This window comes from Bos indicus, chromosome 28 (assembly GCF_029378745.1).
Source record: "Bos indicus isolate NIAB-ARS_2022 breed Sahiwal x Tharparkar chromosome 28, NIAB-ARS_B.indTharparkar_mat_pri_1.0, whole genome shotgun sequence".
NCBI classification, from domain to species: Eukaryota; Metazoa; Chordata; class Mammalia; order Artiodactyla; family Bovidae; genus Bos; species Bos indicus.
The window spans coordinates 23,414,691-23,436,628 of NC_091787.1; the positions used below are offsets into that span (position 1 = coordinate 23,414,691).

General features: G+C 38.2%; 2 protein-coding genes across 9 annotated transcripts in view; one reads left to right on the forward strand and one right to left on the reverse strand.

Annotated features, from left to right (window-relative positions):
- Nucleotides 1-21,938, reverse strand: part of CTNNA3 (catenin alpha 3) — a 1,976,430-nt gene that overhangs the window by 1,078,233 nt on the left and 876,259 nt on the right. The gene's annotated exons all lie outside the window — the stretch shown is intronic.
- The window catches only part of LRRTM3 (leucine rich repeat transmembrane neuronal 3), a 210,084-nt gene continuing 204,232 nt past the window's right edge, over nucleotides 16,087-21,938 (forward strand). Inside the window, exons 1-2 of the mRNA XM_019953898.2 lie at nucleotides 16,087-16,634; nucleotides 16,979-18,510. Of these exons, the coding sequence (XP_019809457.2) occupies nucleotides 16,631-16,634; nucleotides 16,979-18,510 (1,536 nt within the window). The 5' untranslated portion in view covers nucleotides 16,087-16,630. The remainder of the gene's footprint in view (nucleotides 16,635-16,978; nucleotides 18,511-21,938) is intronic.

Genomic DNA, 21,938 nt, shown 5'->3' on the forward strand with positions numbered 1-21,938 from the left:
TTGGATCTATAGTTCTTTGTTCTCCTGGAAAGCACATTTTCTGCTGTACTTCAATAACTCTATGGTGTGCTTGTGTGTGTGACTGATTGAAAGAGATGTACAAGTGTGAACCAAGAGCTGGGTCCTAATCTGAAGCTCCAAGGTGACCTCATATGGCTTATGTCAGAAACCCTGTCTGGGGATTATACTAACCTGCTAATGTCAAGATTTCCCTTGTGGCTCAGCTGGTAAGTAATCTGTCTACAATGCAGGATACTTGGGTTCAATCCCTGGGTTGAGAAGATCCCCTGGAGAAGGGAAAGCCTTCCCACTCCAGTAATCTGGTCTGGAGAATTCCATGGACTATATAGTCCATGGGGTCACAAAGAGTCAGACATGACCAAGGGACTTTCACAGTTGAAATATTATATTTACTTTTAAAGCTCTAATTCTTAGTAATAAAAAAATATCATATAAGAAACAAATCACCAGTCCAGGTTCAATGCAGGATACAGGATGCTCGGGGCTGGTGCACTGAGATGACCCAGAGGGATGGTATGGGGAGGGAGGTGGGAAGGGTGTTCAGGACTGGGAACACGTGTACACCCGTGGTAGATTCATGTTGATGTATGGCAAAACCAATACAATATTGTAAAGTAATTAGCATCTAATTAAAATAAATAAATTTAAATTAAAAAAAATATATATATATATACACACCCCCAAAAACCATATACCTACATATTGTTTAAGTTCTTCTAATTTTTTTTCTGCTAAAGTCACAAAAATAAATTTGAAAAGCCTGCCTCTTGAGAAATCTGTATGCAGGTCAGGAAGCAACACTTAGAACTGGACATGGAACAACAGACAGGTTCCAAATAGGAAAAGGAGTACATCAAGGCTGTATATTGTCACCCTGCTTATTTAACTTATATGCAGAGCACATGATGAGAAATGCTGGGCTGGAGGAAGCACAAATTGGAATCAAGATTGCTGGGAGAAATATCAACAACCTCAGATATGCAGATGACACCACCCTTATAGCAGAAAGTGAAGAGGAACTAAAAAGCCTCTTGATGAAAGCAAAGAGGAGAGTGAAAATGTTGGCTTTACTCAACATTCAGAAAACAAAGATCATGGCATCTGGTCCCATCACTTCATGGCAAATAGACGGAGAAACAGTGGAAACAGTGGTAGAATTTATTTTGGGGGGATCCAAAATCTCTGCAGATGGTGACTGCAGCCATGAAATAAAAAGACACTTACTCCTTGGAAGAAAAGTTATGACCAACCAAGACAGCATATTAAAAAGCAGAGACATTACTCTGCCAATGAAGGTCCATCTAGTGAAGGCTATGGTTTTTCCAGTGGTCATGTATGCACGTGAGAGTTGGACTGTAAAAAAAGCTGAGCACCGAAGAATTGATACTTTTGAACTGTGGTGTTGGAGAAGACTCTTGAGAGTCCCTTGGACTGCAAGGAGATCCAACCAGTCCATCCTAAAGGAGATCAGTCCTGGGTGTTCATTGGAAGGACTGATGTTGAAGCTGAAACTCCAATACTTCGGCCACCTGATGCTAACAGCTGACTCATTTGAAAAGCCCCTGATGCTGGGAAAGATTTAAGGGAGAAGGAGAAGGGGATGACAGAGGATGAGATGGTTGGATGGCATCACCTACTCAAAGGAGATGAGTTTGTGTAAACTCTGGGAGTTGGTGATGGACAGGGAGACCTAGCATGCTGCAGTCCATGGGGTCACAGAGAGTCAGACATGATTAAGTGACTGAACTGAACTGATATAGTTTTCAATTTGCAAAGTCATTCTAAAGTGTAAGGGATAATAATAACTGAAATCAAAATTTTTATCAAAAAAAGTGGGAAAACAAATCTATATTTCAGTTCAGACTATAGTTGGCTTCTTGAGAAAACATACATAAAATGCTACTGATATTATCTATATTTAATTATAAAATTATAAACTCATTATTTTAACGAAACATTGTGTGCATGCTTAGTTGCTCAGTCATGTCTGACTCTTTGCGACACTTTGGACTGTAGCCTGTCAGGCTCCTCTGTCCATGGAGTCTCTCGGGCAAGAATACTGGAGTGGGTTGCCAGTTTCCTCCTCCAGGGCATCTTCCTGACCCAGAGATTGAACCCAAGCCTTCTGTGTCTCCTGCATTACAGGCGGAATGTATACGGACTGAACCATTCGGGGAAGCCCTAGAAATTGTTGGGCTCAGGCAAATTAAAAACATTTATAGATATTTAAAATGTGTAAATTTTTCAAGTAGTTGTAATAAATAAAAATATAAAATTTTCTGCTTTGTCCTAGAACCCTGGGAGCCTGCAGCTATAGTGAAGGAGGTTGGCGGTCTTCTGTGAATGAAACAAATCTGTATAATCATTCATTTGGACCTTCGGAGTCGGACACGACTGAGCAACTTCACTTTCAATTTTCACTTTCATGCATTGGAGAAGGAAATGGCAACCCACTCCAGTGTTCTTGCCTGGAGAATCCCAGGGATGGGGGAGCCTGGTGGGCTGCCATCTATGGGGTCGCACAGAGTCGGACATGACTGAAGCGACTTAGCAGCAGCAGCAGCAGCACTGAAAAAGGCAAAAGTGAAAGTGAAGTCGCCCAGTCGTGTCCGACTCTTTGCAACCCCATGGACTGTATAGCCTATCAGGTCCTCAGTCAAACCCAGGTCTCCGGCATTGCGGGCAAACACTTTACCATCTGAGCCACCAGGGAAGCTCAACTATTAAATCCTACTACCACAAAGTCTGGAGCCAAAAGCTTGCCTGCACACAGGGGACCTTCCCTCAGTTTTCAGTGCCTTCCTCACTCACTAGTCTGAATGAACGCACAAGAAGCTTAACATATGAGAAAAGCTTCCATCATGAAATAGACTGAAATGAACTGATTAAGTTACCTCAGAGGACAGTGGCATTGCAGCAAGCTGCATACTACTAACACACTCCATGTGATATCCTCAGGATGAGAAGAGATGTAGAATAAAACATTATGAAAATAAAACATGTTAAATAGAATAAAACATTATGATATTCAGAAGAGAAAAAAAGAGAACCATAACAGAGCTCCTGGAGATAACAAATATGATCACAAATATGATCACCTAAATTGGGAGAAGAGGGAGGAGGCCCAGCAAACTTTTTCTATAAAGGGACTCATGGTAAATATTGTAAGCTTTCAGGACCTAACAGTCTCTAAACTCTGTTGTTGCAGGGTGAAAGCATCCATAGACAATCTATAAATGAATGAACATGAATGTGTTTATTTACAGAAACTGAACTTTATTTACACCCCTGACCCAGTAGCATCACTGCTGGATTTAATTCTGCCATCGTTTGCTGACACCTAATCTAAATTTTTAATAAACTCATACATTAAATACTGTAACATAAAGCTGAAGAAATCACATGAAACAAAGACAAAGAGATAAAGAGATGGGAAATAGGAAAGAAAAACCAAAGTATCAATCCAAGAAGTTCAAAATCTGCACAATAAAAGTTCCAGAGAGAGAGAAAAACAGAGAACAGAGAAAATGGGTAGAGAGGTAGTTTAAAAAGAAGACATAATTTTACAGCCCTGAAGGACACAAGTCTCCAGATTTATAGACCCACTGAATAGCAGTACGATGGATGCAAAAAGGACCAAAGATATATTCTTAGTTAATTTTCAAATAGCAAGGAAAATAATGTTCCATAAAAGCTTCCAGAGTAAACAATAGACTATACACAAAGGAGTGGGAATCTGAATAACATCTGATTCTCAGCAGCAGGAGTGGGTGTGAGAAGACAGTGGAGCAATGGTTTAAAGATTCTGAGAAAGTGGTTTCCAATTATAAATATTATGTACATGAATTATGTATGCAGCCAACCTATTAATCAGTAAAGATAAATTTTTAAAAATTTCAGACTTGATTTTTTTTCCACATGCTCCCTCTTAGGAATCTACTAGTGGATATGTTTCAATAAAATGAGACAAGGAATACATAGGATCCAAGAACGGGGATATCACAGTTGGAGAATGGTGAAGAGGGGGGGTGGGTTAACAGCTATGACTAGATACTGGGGAAGAGAAAAATGGAGTGCTGCGGAGGAGAGGGATTATCTGAAATGGGTATTTGGAAAAACTAAGCACTCGACAAATCTTTTCAACTACTGGGAAAAACAACTAATTCTAGGAACAGACAAAACTAAGCAAATTAGGGGGTCTCAAGGGAGAGAGAATAGAGACAATTCTTAACTTTAAGAAAAATAAGAAGTTGAAAGAGAATGGAAGCACAACTGAGTATACCACTTAATTCAACAGTGGCATTGCTTACCTAGTCATCCTAAGTTAAACAGTGTCCATTTATTGAACACTAGGTTAACACAGGAAGTAAGAAAGTAAGAGAGAAGTGATACTGCATCTTCAGTTACAGTAGCGAGAAATGGAAATCTCAACAAAATTCAGAAATACTATGAGAAGGAAATGATAGCTAAAATAAAGTGACTGAATATAAAAAAGGAATTGGTGAAGAAGCTGAGAAAGAAAAGCAAGTATGGGTACTTCTAATACAAATCTCTTCTTATATTTGCTTTTCAAACTATGTACATAAAATTCAGTTCTCTGATACTTTAATATGTTCCATTTCTCAGAGCTACCTATTAAATTTCAAGTATACTGGGAAGGCTGGGCTTCCCTGGTAGCTCAGCTGATAAAGAATCCACCCACAATGCAAGAGACCCCGGTTTGACTCCTCCTTCGGCAAGATCCCCTGGAAAAGGACAGGCTACACATTTCAGTACTCTTGGGCTTCCCTGGTGGATGAGATGGTAAATAATCTGCCTGCAAATGTGGGAGATCTGGGTTTGATTCCTGGGTTGGGAAGATTCCCTGATGGAGGGCATGGAAACCCACTCCAGTTCGTGCCTGGAGAATCCCCATGGACAGAGGAGCCTGGTGGGCTGCAGTCCAGGAAGTCACAAAGAATTGGACACGACTGAGCGACTAAGCACAGCACAGCAAATACTGAGAAGGCTAATACTATAAGCCTTATCAGCTACTACCATATAATTCATTCATCAATAAGTGGAAAAAATATATGAAAGAATTGGGTCACCATAGGTACCTGAGGACCAAGTATTGGAGATGAAAGAAAATCACTGAGGGAGAGGCAAGGAGGTACTTGGGGGAAAGGCTTCTCTTTTTCTTGCGTGTGTGAAACTCCTGTTTGAACAGTGGACTTATTGTGTAAAAATGAGATATGACTGATGAGGCCTGAGCGGGCTTTGACTGGGTGGGGTCACATCTGTTGGAGCAAATATTCCTGACACCAATCCCCCATCAGAAAACTGGCTCTCAGAAAGCCACACTGTGTAAGTCTCCCTGTATGAGTCATGTTGCTATGGCTGTTCCCATTGTGTTACCTCCTAAATTTCTTAATTTAAAAAAAAAAAAAAACTCTTAAAACTTATCTAACCTTTCACCTGTGCCACCTGTTCCAAAAAGGGACTATGTCTACTCGGGCTAAAGTGTCCAAGGAGGAGCGGCAACACTGAAAAGGTGTTGACGGTAATCAGTGAAAATCTCAAAGGGAGATTACATCTGAGGGGACATAGAGTCACCTGAGTTGCCTTCTGTGTGTGTGTGTGTGTGTGTGTGTGCATGCTAAGTCACTTCAGTCATATCTGACTCAACGACCTTATGGACAGTAGCCTGCGAGGCTCCCCTGTCCATGGGTTTCTCCAGGCAAGAACACTGGAGCAGGTTGTCATGACCTACTCCAGGGGATCTTCCCCATCCAGGGATCGAACTCAAGTCTCTTATGTCTCCTGCATTGACAGGCGGGTTCGTTACTACTGCCACCTGGGAAGCCCAGCTGACATTGCAATGTGTGTCTATAATGTTTCTATTATACTATCTCATCAACTAAAATGCAAGTCCTCTGATGGTAAATGATTGCTTGGTCTTACTCACTCTTGCATCCTCAGCATCAGATAAAGAAATGTTATTTTTATGTGAGAAGCATGGCATTTGCTTCCAGGGACTCAGTCAGCCTCTGCCTAAATCACAAGTTTGCCACATGGGGGCTCTGCTGCAAGCCACAGGAGATTCCTAAGCATTCCCCACACTCTTAAGGGAAGTGCATTTCAATCAGGATGAAGCATTTACAGTACAGAGAAGGGTTCTCTAGCCTAGTTCAAGAGAGTCCCCAAATAGACTGTAATATATTCGTGTAATATAAAGACCTACAGCTCCTATTCTCTGCTACTACACTGTCAACTTACACAGAATTTCTTTCTTTTTTTGTTTTTGTTTTTTTTTTGGTTTTTTTTTTTGCAGAATTTCTTTTCTATCAGATGTTTAAAATCTCTTAGGTCTCCAGCAAATTTTTTTTAAATTAGACATTGTTTCGGAAACAAAAATAGAACCAATGAAATATATGCTTTTTTTATCCAAATCCAGATTTCTATTATCTTTCTCTACCTGGTGGCTTGGGGATTTAATTCTTAATGCTGATATATTTGTCAGGAAGGCAAATTTTAAAATATACTAGTGTAACTGTTGAAAATATTATACATAATCCTTTAAAAGTACAATAGAAAATCTACTATTGTACAAAAATGTATGTTTGTGTTCCACCTCCACCAAATCACAAGTTGAAACCTAATCCCCAAAGTGATGGTATTTGGAGGTGGGGCCTTTGGGAGGTGATTAAGTGAATGGGATTCCTGCTTGCGTGCTCAGTCCTGTTTGACTCTTGTGACCCCAAGGACTGCAGCCCTCCAGGCTTCTCTGTCCATGGGATTTCCTGGGTAAGATACTGGAGTAAGCTGCCATTTCCTTTTCCAAGGTATCTTTCTGACCCAGGGATCAAAACTACAACTCCTGAGGCTCCTGCATTGGCAGGCAAATTCTTTACCACTGAGCCACCTGGGAAGCTCTGAATGGGATTAGTGCCCCTTTAAAAGAGGTCCATAAGAGCCCTTGCCACTTAAGCTATGTGAAGTTTCAGAGAGAAGATGGCAATCTGTGGACCAGGAGGCAGGCCCTCACCAGACATGGAATCTGAACACCTCTTGATCATAGAGTTCCCAGCCTCCAGAACCGTGAGAAATAGATTTCTGTTGTTTATAAGCCACCAATCTATCATTTTCTGTTAGAGTAGCCCACATGGACTAAGACAGAACATTTTCTTAAAAAAAAAAAAAAGTATACCTCAGAATATACCTAAAGCAAACACAAACATAGCAAAACGTTTATTATTGTATCCTTTAAACAGTACTGACTTGATATTCAAAGCACAGCCATAAATGCATGCAAAGTAGAGCAGCAAGTATTAAGGTGAAAATTTGGTTCAGAGACTTTTATAGTTACTCTAAAACATCTTTGCTTTATTGTGAGAAATTATAAGAAGTTTGGGAATATATATATGACATAAATTTTACACTGTAGCTCTGGTGCCACATGTTCCTTCATGGAATTTGTTCCAAATGAAAAGCTAGAAAACTGATTTCTCTCAATAAAAATGACTATAATTGAATTTGGTGACTGCTCTCTTGAAAGTAACTTTTTGAGCCTCCTTTAGAAGACTATCCCAATATTAATGCAAAAATTAGCAGCTTTATTTAATAAGGAACAATATCAAATATCTTTTTTTTCATAACTATCAACAAAAAGGCAAGTACAGTAAAAAGTTGAGGACAGAAATATTAGTAAATATGAATGGTAAATCAACTCAAACTCATGATACCTTAATATTAATTTTCATCAAATTTGTGATTTTATCAATTACTGAATTCCCACAAAATAGAAATACATATTTTCCTTCAAGTTCTAAACCTCATATATTCCTAAGTGTTAAATTTGCTAACAAGAGTGAATAAATACCCCAAGTATCAGTTTGGGGCTGGATGTCCTGCTTAAATTAGTTGAGTGGACTCTTGCTCAACATGTATGTCATTAAAACTTACTCCTTACAAGTTTAATGACATAGGGAAAGCAATCAATTGAATATAAAACATGGAACAAGCCACAGTCCAAATGACCTGGTACCTCCTAATAAATCTATGACATTAAAAAATTAAAGCAACTTAAGAAACATGAAAACAAAATGCAGTACTTAAGCTTTACTTAGGTCTTGACCACAAACCAACTTTAAGAAGTTACTGTTAAATATGTTAGGTATAGTAATACTAGATGGTTAAATTAAAAATCTTTACTGGTTAGAATTACATACTGAAATATATATATATACATATGTAAAATGACATGATTTCTGAGCTTTGCTTTTTAAAACACTCCAGAAAGAAAAACAGAACAGTGTGAACGTGTGGGTATGTATGAAGGGAGATGGGGATAGATGTAACATTAATACAATATTGATAACTGTTAATGTTTATTATACTATGCTCTCTATATTGTGTATGTTTTGAAATATCACTAAAAAATAGTAACAATTGTATCCTTAAATTCATGTAGTCTTTTTATCTTCAGAATTCTTCCCTGGTGGCTCAGATGGTAAAGAATCTGCCTGCAATGGAGGAGACCAGGGTTCGATTCCTGGGTTGGAAAGATCCCCAGGAGAAGGGAATGGCTACCCACCCCAGTGTTCTTGCCTAGAGAATCCCATAGACAGAGGACCCTGGCGGCTGCAGTCCATGAGGTCACAAAGAGTCGAACATGGCTGAGGGACTAATATACACATGTAGCCTTTCATCTTCAGAAGTTAACCAATAATTGCTGCACTCTAAGAATCTGTTATTTGTCTCTATCCTCGGTTTTATCTTTAGCACTACTTCTGTTCAAACTAACAGTAAGTAATGCAATAAAACCTGAGAGTATGGATTGATGCTGTAGCATAAATGTATCTGTAAGTGAAGAATAGGCAGATGTGTTATATACTCTTGTAGGTCTTATTCACTTGATTTGCCTCTTTCCAAAAAACACTGAGAAACTATTTTAATGGTCAGACCTGGAAATTTCTTCATCCATTTATCTAAGTCAGAGATATCCACTCATCACCATATATGACCAGACATGGTTTTTAATGGAGCCCTTGAAGCAAGCAGATGGAAACCAAGGATACTTCAGAGACATGTTAATACCTCGATGGATGAGCAGAATATAGTCATAAGTGTACAAATGCATATAAGTATTCTACCAACTAGAAATGAAGAAAATAAAATTTTCATAGTTGGAAGGATCTATGTTAGCATTTTAACCATCTTATTACATGATACAGTGACCAAGTCAAAAATATGAAGCTCTTTGAAACATCTAGATTACATGCACTTATTGGTGAAAGCACTTTATGAGTTAGAACACAGAATGTCAATGACGTATGCTGTATATTAAATGGATATGGTATTAAAAATCATAGTAGAAAGGGAATACTGACGAAATTTTATAATACTGGTAAATTCTGACTCAGCCCTTGGTCATGTTACGCGTGTGCCAAGTTGCTTTAGTCATGTCCGATTCTTGGTGACTATATGGGCTGTAGCCCTCCAGGCTCCTCTGTCCATGGGGATTCTCCAGGCAAGAATACTGGAATGGGTTGCCGTGCCCTCCTCTAGGGGATCTTCCCCATCCAGGGATTGAACCCATGTCTCTTATGTCTCCCACATTGGCAGGTGAGTTCTATACCACTAGCACCACCTGGAAAGCCCTTGGTCATCTTAGTGACCCTAGACACATGTTTGTTCCACTGTATGCTGATGAACAGAGAACCTAGATGAAACTCAAAGAAAAATTAATTTTCTCATGGGTACTCAGATTTCAGAAATATTTTATAGCACTTTATAGTCTACAATGTATTTACATGTAAATATGTAACTTGATCCTAAATAAAAACTTTAGAGATTCATAGCACAGGTTTTATGAGTACTATTTTGTAGACAAGCAAACTGAGACCCTAAGAAGACTGGCCAGAATCAATTTCAAATTCCAAATGTCAACTGGCATATGCAATAAAAAGCATATGTCATTCTCTAAATTATTTTAGAAAAACCTTTCAGATTCACCAAATTTATTTTCTAAAACTTTAAGTCCAAATGTTATCATATCTGGTCTTTATATAATTTTTAATTTTCATCAAAGCTTTTGGTTCCATGCCCTCCAATACCATTTGCAAAGATGTTGCCACTGTCTAGGACATCTAAATAGAAATCCATGTTGCTATTGTTTAGTGCCTAATTTTGCTAATCATTTTATAAAATATTGTAAAATACATCATGGTGTTTTGAGGCCTAATATCAAGAACATGCTGCAAAAATTAAAGTCTGACAAAAAATCAGGGCCAAATTCGAACATAATTCAAATGAGCTGAACCCTTGATGTTATTCCCCAAACTTGACCTATAGAAGCAGTTGATGGCTTTACCATCCCTCCAATTGCTCAGCCCATAAAACTAAAGGCATCTTTAATTTCTGTATTTATTCCATACTTCAATTTCTAATCCATTAGAAATCTCCATTGGTTTTACCTAAACACAAGTCTAGAATCTAACCAATCCTCACCACTTTCATTGATACTGAATCAGAGCAGGATCCTATTGTCCCTGCCCCGCTACTATGCCCTCTGCCTGCCTTTTATCTGTGGAAAACTTTAGTCAAAGAATTAATCAGAGAAGTGAGAAATGCAAATACAAAGAAAAACAGTCAAAGGAGACTAAATAATAATAATGTAGTCATTAAGCATGGTCGAGGACTTTAGTTCTTTCTCGAAGGCTATAGATAATATTCTAAGCCATATCCTGTGAGCTATCTTACAGATAGATACTAGAACACCAGGGAGAGAAGTTAACTACAAGATGACCAGACTGTACCCAGGACATGAGCTGTCACAATTCCAAGAACTGGCCGCAAAGAAATGGGAACAAATGGACCCCGGAACTGAAGATTACTGAACCAAAAACAACCAAAATGATGCTGGTCAGACGAGTGATGACCAATCTGAAGATGACTGTTAGAGATAACTGTGCTGTTTCTGCATGTAGCTCCCCCTCATCCACCTGTAAAAGGTCTCACCCCTTGCTTGTCACTGTGCATGTGTTGGGGGAGTTGGCCTTTGGACAGATGTCCACCACTCTCCCATCCAGTTGCCAGCATCTGAAATAAAGCAAATTTCCTTTCCACCAATCTGGCCTCTTTATAGGCTTTTGGGCTGCAAGCAGCCAGACACCACACTCACCCTCTGTAACAATACCATCTTGGTCCAAGTCCCCATTGTCTGTCGCCTGATTGGTATAATATCCTCCCTGCTGGCTTCCCTGCTCTTACTCTCGTCCCTTACAGTCTGTTTCCTCTCTGACTTCATCTCTAGTTACTTTCTCCCATGTCTCTACACTCCAGACTGATTAGCCTCTGCTATTCATTGAACACACTAGCTGCTCCCACCTGAGTGCCTTTGCACTGGCCACTCCCCATATATATATATAAGGTTAAAAACCTCATCTTCTTCAAGGCTTACTCAAGCCACTTTCTTAGTGGGCCTAACCATCCTATTTTACCTAAAATCCACCTCACCCCTTCCACTTCTAATCTTCACTGTCTTTTTTACTTTTCTTTTTTCTATAATTGTTGTTGTTTAGTCACTAAACCATGTCCAACTCTTTGAGACCCCATGAACTATAACCCACCAGCCTCCTCTGTCCTTGGGATTTTCCAGGCAAGAATACTGGAGTGCATTGCCATTTCCTTCTCCAGGGGATCTTCCCAACCCAGGGATTGAACATGTATCTCCTGCATTGGCAGGTAGATTCTTTACCACTGAGCTACCAGGGAAGCTCAGTAATATACTACTTTTATTATTTATTTTATTTTTATTGTTCATCTTACTCCTTCAGAATGTAAGCTTAGATATCTGCTTTGTATACTAATGTACTCTAAGTGTCTGGAACAGTGTCTAGGACATAGTGGTTACCCAAACTGTTAAATAAATGTAATCTCTGAGACCAATCCATTGTTAAGACATCAGTATATACACTTTGGGCTTCTCAGGTATGCCAAACTACCAATGCAGAAGACACAAGAGACATGGGTCTGATCCCTGGGTTGAAAAGATCTCCTGGGGGATAAAATAGCAACCAACTGCAGTATTCTTGCCTGAGAAAATTTCATGGATAGAGGAGCCTGGTGGGCTACAGTCCATGGGGTTGCAAAGAGTCAGACATGACTGAGCATAGCAGCACAAGCACAATATCCACTTTAAATTGATTTTCTAAGTTTATATTTGGCAATTCAGTTTCATATTAGACTGAAATCTGGCATTATATAACTGAGATTGGATTTATTTGCCCAATTTAAACAAAATATGTTAAGCTTTTTGAAGTACTATAAGTGAAATAAAAAAGTCTTTAGATACATGACACTATATTCCATAAGTATATAAATCATTAAGGCCCTAGATTCATTGGGGAAATTTAATTTGTCAGGTAGTTTATAGTTTGCTCTGTACATGGTTTTAAATGCAAATGAATTTGCTAAATACATAATGTAGTATAATTTTGCTTATTTTGAAAGGCAAATAAGAAATGATCATCTTGCAGTAGTCAACAAGTAGAAGGAGAATAAACTTTAAAAAATAACCAGCAAATTACTAAAATCTTTTTGAATATAAGGTTTTATTTTTCTTTTGAGAGACTATGTCTTTGGAGTGATTTCTGTAGCCTCAAGTTTTTAGTCTGGGTTAGCATTGCACTACTTTATTTTTTGATTTCTCTACCAGTCTCATGAATGGTCTTCCCTCTTCAAGCATTTCATTACCATGAACCAGGATCGACCTGGTGGTAATACTGGCTTAAGGATTAGTGGGAAAGTAGGAGGCAACCAGAGAACCTGGAGTTAGACCCAGTCCAAGAATGGCTACTGATTGCTGTTGAAGAAGAGATCAATAGTCAGCATTAAGAGAAAAAATCAACTTTGAGACCCAAAAGGTGACTGTAAAGTCAGAACTATGGAGCAAAGCAAGATCAGAAACCAAGATACCAGAAAAATGTCTGCTAATGGCACGGTGTGTAACACACAGCAAATGTTATTCACCATATTAATCCAAGATTTATCCCAGGAAAAGCAAAGTAAGCAAACTACATTCTCAGTGGGCTCAACTGTGCTTCTGTCATAGAATGAAAGAAGAATAAAAACATAAAGTTGTTGGGGCCTCCATTCACCCAAGAGCAGCCTTCTGCAGCTGTTGGGAAAACAGATATGGCAATGATTACTTCCCAAAGAGAAGCAGGGATGGTGAAGAGAAAAATCTGAGCCCTTCAAGCAACAGGGATGATAAAGGAGTTATAAATAGTATTCTCTTTAGTCTTTTTTAATAGATACAAATTGTCACACCCTATTTGGGATATTAGATGATAAAAGGTGTAAAATGCCAAAGGGAATATTCAAACCTATATTTACTATTCTCAAAAACCGTACAGTTTAACTATAAAGACAAGAGATGTCTACATAGAAAGTGAAGATCACATGCTGACCATCTGAGTATTTCCACTTCCCAATTTCTTGCCTTTTCACACACATTTTTAAAGAACACTTTCTCCAAAATTGTACCCAATCTCACTGGCAGAGGAATTTTGCAGAGATCAATCCTATGTATACAAGACTAGCATTACATAACCAGTTTATCCTACATCAAATGTACTTCTGACCCTCATAAAAATGCGTCTGTTCAGTAAATATTTATTGAGCATCTAAAATGTGCCAAGTGCTGCAGCAGTTTTTAGGAAAACCAAAGCAGATAAAACTTTATTTCTGTCCTCACAGAACTTATATCACAATATCATAGTTTTATATGTCCTCTCTTCCTACTAGGAGAAAATTTATTATTTTTATTTATCCCTTTACAGTGTGTTTCTTAAACCTAGCTGTCCATCAGAGTCTGCTGATAAATGGAGCCTCTTCTGTCTCCTTGAATCAAAATTTTGGGGGAGGGATTGGGAAATTTACCTTTTTAACAAGCTCTTTGGAGGCTTTATGTAAATTCATAGCATAATAATTTGGGAGGAAACACTTCCCAAGTGGCACCAGTGGTAAAGAATCTGCTTGCCAATGCAGGAGACGTAAGAGACACACATTCAATCTCTTGGTCAGGAAGATGCCCTGGAGGAAGGTATGGCAACTCACTCCTGGAGAATCCTGTGGACAGAGGATCCTGGCAGGCTACAGTCCATAGAGTAACAAAGAGTCAAACACCACTGAAGTGACTCAGCCTGCACGTACTGTCCTATTAATGGCACCTTATATGAGAAATCTGACTGTACCCAGGGGGCCCCTTTTATTTATCATAACTGTTACCGAGCCTCTCCCTTTGAAAATATGAAAGCTTTCCATGATTTTCCAGTCAATTCACCTGACAAAGACTAGCAAGGAAAACTTAAAAAGAAAAATTAAATTACCTTTTTTTTTTTTTTTAAACAAAATGGTTTTCTCTGTGGGGCAGATGTTACCATATTCTGCTCTGTTGAAGAAAATCAAACATTAATTATGAGTTACAGTCTACCTTAAATATTCATTTTAAAGATACAGTTGAGATGATGGTGATTTACGAACACTTCTCATCAAAGAAGGCAAGACTGAGAGCATCTCAGAAACCAATTATAAACAATATAAAAAATATTCAGTGAGATAGTTCTTTGTGAGTTAATGACAGTCACCACAGTCACTATTAAATACTAAATAACATGCAATATCAGCAGGTATAGAAAAGTTGATATTATTCAAATAACAGTTAACACAGGCTTATTAAGTGTCACATACTAGTCTAAGATTATGTCATCTTCATATTCTACAGATATGGAGATGACTGAATTCTCAAACTCTCTATTAAATGGAATTTTGTTATGATACCCATTTTGTAGAAGACAAAACTAATGCATAGAGAAGATGATAAACATAGTCAGTCTTATAGAGCTGATAAAATATAGTCAGGATTTGAACCTAGGTGCAAAAATTCATCCTCTTAATCACTAGACTAAGCCTTTCCTCTTTAGTTTTTAGAATACTTATTAGAAGATGCATATAAAAGAAGTTTATGCAAACCTGTTCTAGAAATCAAGAATTTTATTTTATTACAGCTACTTTGCCAAAATGACTTCATCAGGCTAATTTTCATTTGACCATTTTAAAGTGAAGATAACAATGCTGTTCAAACAGGATCATCTAGTGGTTAGAGGTTCAAGAATAAGAGAGATATGGCTCTGAATCTCAATCCTCCCACTTACCATATGACCTTGAGCAAGGTACCTTTCCCAGACTCAGTCTCCTCATCTTTAAAATGAAGGGTATAATGGAATCTACAGCATGATATTGTTTACAGATAGAATAAGATAGCCCATTGAAACGCTATCTTAGAAATGGCTCAATAAATATTAGTGTAATAAATACCAGCAGCATCAACAAACTGAACCAAATGCTCTCTTGATTCTTGTACTCACACTAAACATGGCTTATTTCTCTTCTAACTAAAAAAAAAGATAAAATGACAGCAACAAAAACAACAAACCAAGTCATAAACAATTAAATCAATTATGTCTTTTGTGGGAAAACCAGAAAGGTTATTGGACACATTACTTTATATGTCATTAGTTATCCTCTCTGTTTCAAAATGTATGTGAGCTAGCATCCTGAGACATCTTGTATAATATAATCATTGTGACTCCAAGAGGTCAAATGGGCAGGCAGTTAATGCTTCTCTGTGAAAAGTTCAATAATTCATTTTATAAATTTCAGTTCTAAGCCTACGTTGAGGTTAAGAAAAATTGACATTCGGTCTGTGAACTTCATGTCAAGCTCCAGAAAAACTCTGGGCAGCACATGTTTAGCGATTAAGTGGATGCAGACAATAAAGACGTTGCCAAATTGTAAAACAAGACTTGGAAATTACAGAAAATGTTGCTAGTTATTGATTACGGTGACCATTCAGTTCCTATTGAGCCACCCAAAAGAATCATTCATTTTCCAGCAGAGAGCCTGCTCATTTGCAAGATAAAAGAGAGACATTTCTGCACATGCCCATAATGTTCTTCACCACTGGGGGCAGCTTTACATAAGACTGCATTCACTGAAACCAAAGCAACAGTCTGAGCAGCTTTCAGAATGACAGTCTGCAGAAGTGAGCTGAGCGTGTGCGCGATACGGGGCTCTCCTGCCTTCTGGGCTCCAACGCAGCTCTGTGGCTGAACTGGGTGCTCGCCACCAGAAATGCTGGGCTATGGAATACAGATGTGGCAGCTCAGGTAGCCTCATGTTGCCTGAAGGAATACATCTTGCTTTCTGATAAGAAGAAATTGTAGAAGCCAGTTTTTTTTTTTTTTTTTTACACCACCTCCCCCCACCAAAAAAAAAACTGTAAAGATGCAAAAACGTAATATCCATGAAGATCCTATTACCTAGGAAGATTTTGATGTTTTGCTGCGAATGCGGTGTTGGGATTTATTTGTTCTTGGAGTGTTCTGCGTGGCTGGCAAAGAATAATGTTCCAAAATCGGTCCATCTCCCAAGGGGTCCAATTTTTCTTCCTGGGTGTCAGCGAGCCCTGACTCACTACAGTGCAGCTGACAGGGGCTGTCATGCAAGTGGCCCCCTAAGCCAAAGCAAAAGACCTAAGGACGACCTTTGAACAATACAAAGGATGGGTATGTTTTGTCATTTTTCTTCTTTTCTTCTTAAAAAAACAAAAACAAAAAAAATCCACTAGTCTGTGTATTAATTCTGCCTTAATTATTGTAGAGATTACCTTGCTCTGCTCTAAGACTATAAATTCAACTGCTTAGTGAACATGTTTCCTTGCTTAACTATTAAAAAAAAAAGCCTAAAGACAATTCTCTTTAAATTATAAGGAGATGATATTTGCTGTTAAATATTGCTCTGTACATTTAAATTTCTAAAAAAGAAAATATATGCTTATTTTTGCTTGATTAAAAAATAAATTAATTCTTTTTTTGGGGGGATAACTTTTCTAAGTTGTTTTTATTTCCAGGTTTCAATGTAATTAGGCTACTGAGCGGATCAGCTGTAGCACTGGTTATAGCCCCCACTGTCTTACTGACAATGCTTTCTTCTGCTGAACGAGGATGCCCTAAGGGCTGTAGGTGTGAAGGCAAAATGGTATATTGTGAATCTCAGAAATTACAGGAGATACCCTCAAGTATATCTGCTGGTTGCTTAGGTTTGTCCCTTCGCTATAACAGCCTTCAAAAACTTAAGTATAATCAATTCAAAGGGCTCAACCAGCTCACCTGGCTATACCTTGACCATAACCATATCAGCAATATTGATGAGAATGCTTTTAATGGAATACGCAGACTCAAAGAGTTGATTCTGAGTTCCAACAGAATCTCCTATTTTCTCAACAATACCTTCAGACCTGTGACAAATTTACGGAACTTGGATCTGTCCTACAATCAGCTGCATTCTCTGGGATCTGAACAGTTTCGGGGTTTGCGAAAGCTGCTGAGTTTACACTTACGGTCTAACTCCCTGAGAACCATCCCAGTGCGAATATTCCAAGACTGCCGCAACCTGGAACTTTTGGACCTGGGGTACAACCGAATCCGAAGTTTAGCCAGGAATGTCTTTGCTGGTATGATCAGACTCAAAGAACTTCACCTGGAGCACAATCAATTTTCAAAGCTCAATCTGGCCCTTTTTCCAAGGTTGGTGAGCCTTCAGAACCTTTACTTGCAGTGGAATAAAATCAGTGTCATAGGACAGACCATGTCCTGGACCTGGAGCTCATTACAAAGGCTTGATTTATCAGGCAATGAGATCGAAGCTTTTAGTGGACCTAGCGTTTTCCAGTGTGTCCCAAATCTGCAGCGCCTCAACCTGGATTCCAACAAGCTCACATTTATTGGTCAAGAGATTTTGGATTCTTGGATATCCCTCAATGACATCAGTCTTGCCGGGAATATATGGGAATGCAGCAGAAATATTTGTTCCCTGGTAAACTGGCTGAAAAGTTTTAAAGGACTGAGGGAGAATACAATTATCTGTGCCAGTCCCAAAGAGCTGCAAGGAGTAAATGTGATTGATGCAGTGAAGAACTACAGCATCTGTGGCAAAAGTACCACAGAGAGGTTTGATCTGGCCAGGGCACTCCCAAAGCCAACGTTTAAGCCCAAGCTCCCCAGGCCGAAGCATGAAAGCAAACCCCCTCTGTCCCCCACGGTGGGAGCCACGGAGCCTGGCCCAGAGACTGATGCTGACACTGAGCACATCTCTTTTCATAAAATCATCGCAGGGAGCGTGGCCCTTTTCCTGTCTGTGCTTGTCATCCTGCTTGTTATCTACGTGTCGTGGAAGCGGTATCCTGCCAGCATGAAGCAGCTGCAGCAGCGCTCCCTCATGAGAAGGCACAGGAAAAAGAAAAGACAGTCCCTAAAGCAAATGACTCCCAGCACCCAGGAATTTTACGTAGATTATAAACCCACCAACACGGAGACCAGCGAGATGCTGCTGAATGGGACGGGACCCTGCACCTATAACAAATCAGGCTCCAGGGAGTGTGAGGTATGAACCATTGTGATAAAAGCGCTCTTAAAAGCTGGGAAATAAGTGGTGCTTTATTGAACTCTGGTGACTATAAAGGGAACGTGGTGCCCCTCTCCCCATCCTTCTCCCTCTCCCTCTGCTGGCAAAGTCCTTCCTTCCCCGTCTGTTTTAGTACATTCATAATACGGGTCATTTTCCTTTCATACAGAGTTAACCCATTGAAATTTAAATACCACAATCAATGTGAAGCTTGAATTCTGGTTTAATATAATGCCTATTGTATACAACCTTTTATTGATTCCATTAATGTCACACTTGTTTTAAGATAAAACTTCTTTCATAAGTGATCCCTCACATCTGCTGTTATTCTCCTAGTAGGACCAAATTTACAGTTTTAGAAGGTTTGCAGTTCATTGGTAAATCAAGGAAAACCTGAATGATCCCAGGTACTTGGAGCTGAAACTGATTCTAGGAGATGACTTGATTATAGGAACATTTAGGGGCAGTCTTAAAACAACACCTAGCTTAAAAAGAAAATTGCAGGAAACTATTGAAAGACGGTGCTCTGTTAAAGAAGCACCAGAAGCAGTTTTCAGAGGTGTTTGAATTACAATAAAGCAAGCCTAAAGAAAACTGTGGAAGGGTTAAATTGTTGCAAGTAAATGACTGCAAAATGTGAGGAGACAGTAAAAACACAAAAGTTTAGACTTGAAGCCTTGTCTCTGAAATCCATCTCTGTAAAAATCACAGTAGAGGTTTCACTGTCAGTTTCTTTTAGCCTCCACATATCCGAAATGAATGAATAAATAAATAAATAAAATAGGCAAGAGGCAAATTTGAGGAGGCAGATTTTTCCACACATCCTCACCTTAAGTTTTCAGAGATGAGGCTTGCAAACAGGAATGCAGCTTGCTAAACGCATGTGATTAGAAGCTTACCAGAATTTCTCTCTCCAGCTCTTTTAGGACCCTAATGTGGGGAGTAGAATCATGAGCTCTGTCTGTTCTTCTGTTTGGGATTTGTCAGGCTGTCCTGCTGTGTTTCACTATATGCCCTGCACACATGCCAGTCCCCTGATGACTGACATTTCATTCAGAGGCATAGAGAACACATTTTAAGACTCGATTTCCACCACCCATTGAAAAGGATAGTTTTGACAACACCTTAATAAGATAAAATAAATCTTACAAGGAAAAAGACCAACCCCATGGCAGTTGTCCTTTGCTTCTCTGTTGTTGATGGTACAGTGCTGATGTTACAGTCTCCCCATGTTCATCTGTATTGTGAACTCCATTCATCAGTATGAATCTGTACAGACCCTGCTGGCCATATGCAAGCTGCATGCATGTTTTTATGTCGATGGTGAAAGTTTATTGACTGCAGCACAAATATCACAGCTTCTGTATTTAAGTAACTTTGACTACAGTTCATTTAGATTTTAGAAAAATGTCTTTAGTCTGCTTTTCATTCTCTAAAATGAACAATTCCATTATAGGAGCAAAAATCTCAAATTGCAACACTGAGCCTGTTTCATTTAATTTGACTTGTCAAGCCTTATATCTTTAACCATGCCCCTGTTCTTTCAAAACAGAATCGCTGCAGCAAAAAAAAAGAAAAACTAAATGGCTATTTTTACCAGCATTTTTATATAGGTTGGAGGCTTTTCATATGCTGAGAGGAAAAATCTAGGCAAGTCACCATGAGATATAATTGCAAAGAAGCCAGATTATAAAAATCATACTTTTATAAGCAATAAAGAAAAAGGAACATCTAAAGTAGATTTTTCAAGGTACTTTGATTTTGATTAAATCTTAAATAGATACCAGTTCAGAGAAGCATCATAGCTATAATATATTTGTCCATGGATAACTATTGGATATACATTTATTAATTGCAAATAGTCCCAGATTCCCAATTGATTAATAATGCAGATAATTCCTCCCAGTACTATGAACTGGATGACTGAGCCTACTGTGATGTTTTTCACTGAAGTTGTAATTTTACATTTTTCATAAAATGTCAGTAAATACATATTTCATCTAAAAAAAAGAAATTTTCTTTGGTCAGCCTCATTTTTACCTGTACTAAAGATGATTGTATTAATTAAATGCAGTGTTAAAGTGAAAAAGCCCCTTTCTATTCTTTGACTTGAACTTCTGCCTCGTTTGTCATGGGTACCAAATAAATTTAGGCAAGGTATATTTTGAAATTTTTGAAAATTCTCAATGCTGTGGTACTGCTAGTATATATGAAATATGCTTGTTGTTTTAAAAGTGTTTCTAAAATTCAAAACCACCTGGTGTGTTAAGGTTACATGAATAACCAAAATTTGAAGGCTGGTCATTTTTTAATGCCTAACTTTAGCTATATATAAATTTAACACTAGATAAGAACCAAAATAAAATTCCTTAGATTGTAAAAGTAATTTTGATTCAGGACATGAAATTATAAAAAAAAATTTCCCTCTCTTTGGGAATGAAGCATTTCTAGTTCTCAGCATATAATTTTTGTAGGTTAGACAATTACTAGTTCACCACAAAAAATATAACAAAGCTGACTTGTAAATGTTCTGCTCAAATGTTGTTGTCCTCACACCCACCCCATGGCAAATTTTGGACTGCAAACCATAAATCTATTTTCATAAGTATTTTAAACTCAGTGCATATTAGTTGATATTTCATTTTCTGTCCCAAATTTATATTGTGTCCAACTAGACAACAGTTAAATAAACAGCCTGACCTGTTGAACTACACAACAGAGACACGTCAACGCAGAATGGATTCAGTCTTTGCATGCTTTACCAGAGAGAGAGGAAATACAGTTTAGTCTTTGAAAAGTATGGGTTTTTTTTTTTCTAATTTTTATGGGCCCCAGTACACATAGTGCTACCGCAGCATGGAGTTAATATATTCCGAGTGTCACAGTCTTCTAAGCAATACTTATCCAAGATATATTCCTTTTAAATTAGTTTATATTTTCTAAAGATGTTGACATTACATCTTTTCAAATAATTTAAACCTTTTTTTTAAACTTAATTTGGTGAACCAACTACCTAACCAGACAGAGAGGCAATAAACTGCATTTCTGTGGAGCAGCAGTGACCTCCAGTGGCTGGTTAGACTAACCACAGCTACTCAAACATTCAATTAGTTTTCATCCTAAATTCCTATGTAAGTGTGGTTTTCAACATATAGTTTTTGATCCATGAATCAGATTTTACTTTTATTTAATCCTCCCCCCTTGGAAACATAGTTATAGTGTAACATTTTAAAGTTACATTTTGTATATTGACTTACTTAGTAATGGCCAGAGGCCACAGAACTGGAACTGAGGGCTAGAAATAAGTGTCCTAAGATGAAGAACAAGTAATAGCATAACAAAAAATAGATAAATACTTTCAAGTATTTAAAATCATTGGCATTGGATGAATATCATTAGGTGAGAGT